Genomic DNA, 6,967 nt, shown 5'->3' with positions numbered 1-6,967 from the left:
GCCGGACGCTGCTGTTCACCATGACAGAGTTTAACCTGAGTCACTGGACGACTTGACGGCTGGGTAAAGCCACGCGTCGCAGCGTCGTTCACAACCCCGCCTACATTTTAACTGTACTTTCTGGGGGGGGGGGGGGGGGGGCAGAGACCCAGTCGGTCCTGGATGCCCTCTACCATGCCGGCACATGCTACGCTCTGGCCCGTTTAGCGTTGTCCTGCCAGTCCTGACTGAGGGATTTGAAAGACGGAGGTGGAATGAAGACATCTACAGGTCTGTTAGAAGACACACACACACACACACACACACACACACACACACACACACACACACACACACACACACACACACACACACACACACACACACACACACACACACACACACACACACACACACACACACCTGTTCCTGTTTAGACCTTGTATCGTGGCGATGCGGCGTCAGGCGGAGCGGCGCCCCCGTCAGACTGCGAGCGGGAAGAGTTGCCGGGAGCCAGATCATCACTGTCGTGGTCAATCAGCTCGTCCAATGAGAGAAGGTGTTGTTCCTGAGAGCCTTGCTGATTGGTGGCGAAGGTGGCGGGCGGGCGGGGGGGCGGGGTAAAGGGAGCAAGGATGGTTTTTTGTTTGTTTTGTTTTTTTAAATAAAAGGAAACGGAACAGCCTTCATTTACAAACACGTCAGTTTTCTTCTATCAAGTTCAAGTCCAGTTCTGTACAGTCCCGCTCGAACACCGCCTGCTGCGCCGCCTCGCGCTCCTCCGCCTCCTCCTCCCCGTCCTCGTCGTCCTCGTCGTCGTCGTCCTCGCGGCACTCCTCGTCGCTCTCGCTCAGCGGCCCGATGCTGGTCCGGCCCAGACACTCGGCCGGCGAGCAGGAGCCGCGGAAGTCCCCCATGAAGGGCTCCATGCCCATGCAGAGGTCGCCGCCGCAGGCCAGCCTGCCGCCGCCGCGCTCCAAACACTGCGGGTCGATGCTGCGCGTCTGCAAGGGGGGGAGGGGGGGGGCGACACGGCACACGGTTCAAAACGGACGCGTCGGGGGGGAAAACATGTAAACACACAATGTTTTGGACTTTACATGAGAACTTTATCAACAGAACTCAAAAGAAAAAAGCACTTTCAAGGGTTTTTCTTGTAGGGCCACTAGTGGGCGCTGTTTTTACTCTATAACCCTTGGATGCACAACCTACCAGAACCCACACTCTTCCACAAGTGCATCAAATCAATGCATTTTGGCAATGTACCGGGTTGTTATCTTCAAAATCTTTAAAATAAAGAGTTCTAATATCTTCATATTCCAGGTATTCCTCATAAAACATGTTTGTGACATGAGGCCATTTGCATTTTTATTAATTTTTTCATAAATTTTAAGAAATTGCAGTTTTTGTATCATCACCCTACTCTTCCACAAGCAGTTCATATGGAATCTTTTGACCCCACCTGTGCATCTAAGGGTTAATCTTCAGCGTATGAACGCAGAGAGCAGTTCACTGTACGAGAAGCTCCTTTAAAAAGTGTCACGCTTCATTGTTTTGGTAAAAAAACAATGAAGATCCAGATCCACATGTGATCCAGACGATGGAGGAGTAAACGTTTCGTCACATTATCGGAGAAGCGCTGTTAAATTCATCAGTGATGAATAACTCTTTATGAAGGTTTCCAGTTTTAATGAGCCGGAGCGTTCTCCGTGGCTCTTAACCCTTAGATGCACAGGTGGGGTCAAAAATGACCCCAGGGGTTGTTACTCTTCAACATCTTTAAAATGAAAAGTTCTAATATCTTCATATTCCAGGTATTCCTCAAAAAACATGTGTGTGACATGAGGCCATTTGCATTTTTATTTATTTTTTCATACATTTTAAGAAATTGCAGTTTTTGTATCACTACCCCACTCTTCTACAAGTGGAGTCAAACATGACCCCAAGCAGTTCCTATGGAATCTTCTATGAAACTTAATTCTTAGCAACTCTGACAGTCCCACATACACATCTGATGTCATCTCACACATCTAATGCAACTTTGACTGTCAATATTGTCCCACTTACACACCTGATGTCAGCAGTCTCACCACCCTGGAGGACATTTTACCCAGCAACATACATGTAAGTATTATCTCCATTTATGAACTTCCATGGACAGATTATGATGTGTGATCAAATTAGTGATCAGATTAGCCTACTTTGTTGTTAGCCTGTTGGCTAGGTAACACAGTATTGTGTTTGCTAACAGTAGCCAACTGTATTGTTAGCTGCATCTATATAATGTATAGTTTTCTGTGCATTCATTGTCCTTTCTAATGTTTTTTTTAATTATATATATCTAAAGTAACATGGCTGCTCGGAGACCAGTGAGGTTCCGTGTGGACTTTGCCATACAAATGATCCAGGACAGATTGGATGAAGCGCCAATCAGAGGCATTGACTCAGAATGTGACATCTCAGATGTAGACGACTCAGACTGTCGTCCCCCCACTGAACAACAGTCGGGTCATGATACAAAAACTGCAATTTCTTAAAATTTATGAAAAAATAAATAAAAATGCAAATGGCCTAATGTCACAAACATGTTTTATGAGGAATACCTGGAATATGAAGATATTAGAACTCTTTATTTTAAACATTTTGAAGATAACAACCCGGTATATTGCCAAAACGCATTGATTTGAATTGGGGTCATTTTTGACCCCACTGGAAGAGTGTGGGTTCTGGTAGGTTGTGCATCCAAGGGTTAAAGCACCGTTCTTGTATAAACACACCCAAAAATTAGGCTTGGCGATTTGGCCTTAAAAAAAAAAAAAAAGGATTTTTTTTTTTTTTTTTTAAGAAAACGTCGAGTTTCAATTAATTTTTTTTTCTCATTGTACCTAAAAATTATTGCAGCCATCAGATATATTGTCAAAAGTGCAACTTTATTGCCGTGATTGTCCTCAGAGTAAAATTCTAAATGGTATTTTCGTCTCCCATCATCCCAGCATGAAATACAAATGATGGTTTTTAAATAAATCAGAATAAATAAACCATCCTGTCTTTAATCTTGAGGCGTTTCCTGTGTGAGTAGAAACAAACTCACACCAGAGGATCCAGAAGATCATGTGAGAAAACACATTTGACCAACAGTTCAGTCGTTTGGTAGCCTAACCAACTCTGCTGAAATGCTTTTATCTATGGCATCACCGTGGCAACCAGTGTTTGCAGCCGACTGGCAAACGGCTGGCAGTAGATGGACGCTTGATGTTAATGTTTGAAGCGCGTCGTTCTCTGCCAGTGTGATTTCACCACAAAAACAAACAGCGCCAACTTGTGGCCGCGCACGCCAACAACAACAGTTTTGAGTGTGGAGAGCGTTTGGTTTACTCGCCTGCGTCATCTTGGTGAAGTCGAGGACGGGGCGGGCGCACGGCCGGTCGGGGTCGCGGCGTCTCTTCAGCCCCGGTTTGAGGAGCAGCAGGTCGCAGGGCTGCGAGTGGCAGCGCGGCAGCTGGGGCGGGAGGCTGCGCCGCAGCGACGACGGCGTGCTGCAGGCCGACGAGGGCGAGGCGGGCACCGGACCCCCCACCGACGCCCCGGCCACGGCGGCGCAGCCCGGAGGGGGCGCCGCCGCCGCCGGGCTGGGCACGGGCGGCGGGGGCAGAAAGGTGGAGGCTGCCGAGTCCCTGATGAGCACCGGGGAGAGAGAGAAGCGCCTCTGAGGAGGGGGAGGCGGGTGGAGGGGGGAGGGGGAGGACGAGCAGGAGGACGGAGAGGGGAAGAAGCAGCAGCAGGCTCCGCCCCCGGCCGCCGCCTCGCTGGGGTCCCACGGGAAGCTCCAGGGCAGCGGAGAGTCGGGCGACAGCGCCAGGCTGAAGAAGGTGGGGCTGGACGAGGAGTGCAGCGACGAGTTCAGGGAGGAGCTGGGGGCCCGCAGCGGGCAGACGCCGCCCCCCACCGCCCCCAACCCCGGCCCCGCCACGCCCACCGCCCCGCTGGCGACGCCGCCGCCGCCCCCGGCCCCGCCGTGGCACTGCTGACGGCTGACGGGCGTCCAGACCCGGGAGGCGCTGGGCCGCCACGTGTAGCGGCAGCGCGACAGGTCCTCGGGCACCGACAGCGAGCGGCAGTGGCGCTTGGGCGGCGGGGGGGGAGGGGGAGGGGGGCCGGGGCCGAGGCCCGGCGGCGCCACCGCCGCCCCGGGCAGACACAGCTCGGAGGCCGAGGTGCTGGGCGCCAGGGGCCGGTGCTGCTGGGAGGGGGCCCCGTCCAGGGGGTCGGCCCCTTCTTGCAGGTGAGCATCGGGGGGCACCAACGGCACGGGGCCGGGGGGGAAACTAGAGCTCAGCAGCCCCCCCTGGAGGCCGGACTTGGAGGGAGGGCAGAGCTGCCAGTAACTGCTCTCTGTGGACACACACACACACACACACACTTTTTAAAGGCCCCGTTTATGCGACAACATATTCAAGTGAAAACCTCTGTGGCCTCTTGAGGGACTATTTAGACGACAACGGAGCTCGGAACCACTGAAAACAACTTTTTTGGGGGAAAATGCTTTGACTTCATGGATATGGGGGAAACGCTGCTACTGCGCATCACAGTAAATACTTGTACTGCACATATGCAGGAGGTGTGTAATGAGTCCCAGTCCATAGTTTCCTGGGACTAGTTTTATAGTCACCAAACCAGCGGTGCTCAATACGTCGACCGCGATCTACCAGTCGATCGCAAAGGTAGCAATAGTAGATCGCATGACATTACAAAAATAATATACGCTGGTGTAATGAAACTGATTTACCTTTCCGAATTACGAGTGCAATCGAACGCAGCATCAGATGACGGCTGAATTTTTCTGACCTTCAGGTCGCCGCTCACGCGCAAACGACGACGCTAAGTGTGGCAAAGCTAACAAGCTAGTCAGCGAGTTACCGCAAATTTGAAGCCCTCGCTTTTTTCTTTTAAACTCGAGAAAGCTCTGGTCATCAAACATGAGTGGGGGGGCTGGACCGAGTGAGAAGACGAAAGCGTGTCACGTTCATGAGGAATGGGAGGTGGACTTTCTTTTCACGATGTCATTTTCGAAGTGCGTTTGTCTCATCTGCCAGTCGACCGTCTCAATACCAAAGAAGAGTAATCAGAGTAAACTCAGGTAATTACAAAGAATGTTCAGAGTTAATTATGTCGTGTTGCACAATATTGGCTCGTACGGTTTTGCAAGGTACATCATTATACATTGTACATATAAAGAATCCTCAATATATTTGAAAATAAATATATGTTTTGCATTTTTTGGAGTTGGTGGATCACTTTGACTTGGTGGTTTTATAAGTAGCTCGCATGCTGAAAAAGTGTGGCCCCCCCTGCACCAAAATAACAATTCAACTTTGTCCATCTGTCCATAGCAGGGGTCTGCAACGTCTGACCAAAAGGGGACTTTTTTGCATTTTCCAACAAATAAAACTCCATATAAAATGACAAAGAAAAAAAAAAAACAGTTTTAGACTCTGGTTAATAAAGTTTTATGACTACAATTAAGAAAAGTTGTCTTTTCTTGGACATTTTAGTCAATTAAGCTGGTTCATTATTTGCCTCTTTTTTAACCTGTTCCTCCACTTTTTCATGTTGGCCAGTTTCAGCCGTTTCTCCCTGCTTTAGCCATTTCGACTCTTCATAGAAGTTTTTTTTGTGGTTGCAACTTTTTTTTTTTTTTAATCCAGAGCTGTAGGTGGCAGACCTCTGGTCCCATTGCTACGGTTTACAGCATATCGTTCTCTACACAAACGTGCATGCATGTTTGTTTTTTTTGTGGTTAAGCAATTGCTGTGTAAATTAATACAACTTTCAAAAGGTTGCAGTTTAAACATTTCTGAAAGGAAAACCATGCGTTTTCTCATGAACCGTGTGAACGGGGGCCTAAAACACACACACTCTGCAGGTGCATCATGGGACATGCAGTGACACACTCACCAGGCATCAAGCCATCAGGGCGCCAGCACTCTGCCAGTGTTTTGGGGTCCAGCAGGGACTAAAAACAACAAGAACACACAATAAACCTTCTCTTCTGTGGCCTTTAACTGCAGCTGCATGAAAACATCAAGAAGCAAAATAAATAAATAAATAGAACACGCAGTTTGAGTAAAGCGCAAGCTGCAATCTTTTGGACGGTAATGGCAATATTTTTCAGTGTTTCACACATATTGATGGAATGGAACCACAGTGCCACCTGGAGGAGGCCTGGTGGAAGTGCAGCTTGATCACGGCACAAGTTGTGTGGTTCAAATTGAAGATTCAAATGTTCCTTCAGACTCGCACGTGATTTTATTCTGAGGTGAACTGAAGTCTGTCTGCTGACGAAAGCGCTTCGGTTTCTTGGTAGTGCTGCCAGAGATTTGTACACGTCGAAGCAGACGTGGTTTCCGCCACAGAATCCCGTCTGCTTTCAATGTTTTCAGGAGAGATTCCTCAGATTCTTGTCATGAAATGCAAAGAAATCCACAAGTTCTTTGTAATTCCCATTTTCTTTACTGAGCAGGATTCAAAGGATGAATAAATACTTCAACTGTTGACCTTTAACCCCATTCCCCTCTGCATATTTCACACGGTCACCACTGCATTCTTATGTTTACGCCTCATAAGGTGTCCTAACAAACTGCAGGAACCTTGAAGCGATGAAACAATCGGACCCGGAGGAACCAAGTGGCCATGAGAGCGGCGGAGGCTCACCAGGTAAATGTCCCCCGGCTGAGCAGGGTCGCCTTCCAGAGTCTGCGTCCTCAGTCTGTCCACCAGCAGCGTGACCACAGCATGGTGGCAGGGAAGCAGGGGGGAGCCGGGGGAGGTGGTGGGGGGGGGGGGGGGGACTAGGAGGAGGAGGAGGAGGGAGGGAGGGAGGGGAGAGATGCTGCCGTCTGTGTGTGTGTCTGCGTGGTTCTCGGCGAGGGTGGGGGGGGCGGACCGAAAACTGAAGCTCCTCCTCCTGACCACCTCAGGGCCACAAAGC

The 6,967-nt window shown here is 49.7% G+C and overlaps 1 protein-coding gene across 1 annotated transcript; it reads right to left on the bottom strand.

Moving 5' to 3' along the window:
• Positions 1-219: 219 nt before the first annotated feature.
• Positions 220-6,755, bottom strand: fam53c (family with sequence similarity 53 member C). The gene is made up of 4 exons (XM_080509309.1): positions 6,691-6,755; positions 5,935-5,992; positions 3,359-4,371; positions 220-983 (listed from the first exon to the last, which is right to left on the bottom strand). Exons 2-4 carry the CDS (start codon positions 5,939-5,941, stop codon positions 681-683), a joined length of 1,323 nt encoding a protein of 440 aa, XP_080365435.1. The 5' UTR covers positions 5,942-5,992; positions 6,691-6,755; the 3' UTR covers positions 220-680.
• Between the last annotated feature and the right edge of the window lie 212 nt (positions 6,756-6,967).

Source organism: Blennius ocellaris (assembly GCF_963422515.1).
Source record: "Blennius ocellaris genome assembly, chromosome: 14".
Classification (NCBI taxonomy): domain Eukaryota; kingdom Metazoa; phylum Chordata; class Actinopteri; order Blenniiformes; family Blenniidae; genus Blennius; species Blennius ocellaris.
This window is presented reverse-complemented; position numbering and strand designations above follow the sequence as displayed.

What these genes read in the sequence shown, in the direction of transcription:
- fam53c (XM_080509309.1), bottom strand. An exon ending in ACTTCACCAAGATGACGCAG is followed by an intron (nt 984 to 3,358) that starts GCGAGTAAACCA and finishes CCCCCCTTGCAG; the next exon opens with ACGCGCAGCATCGACCCGCA.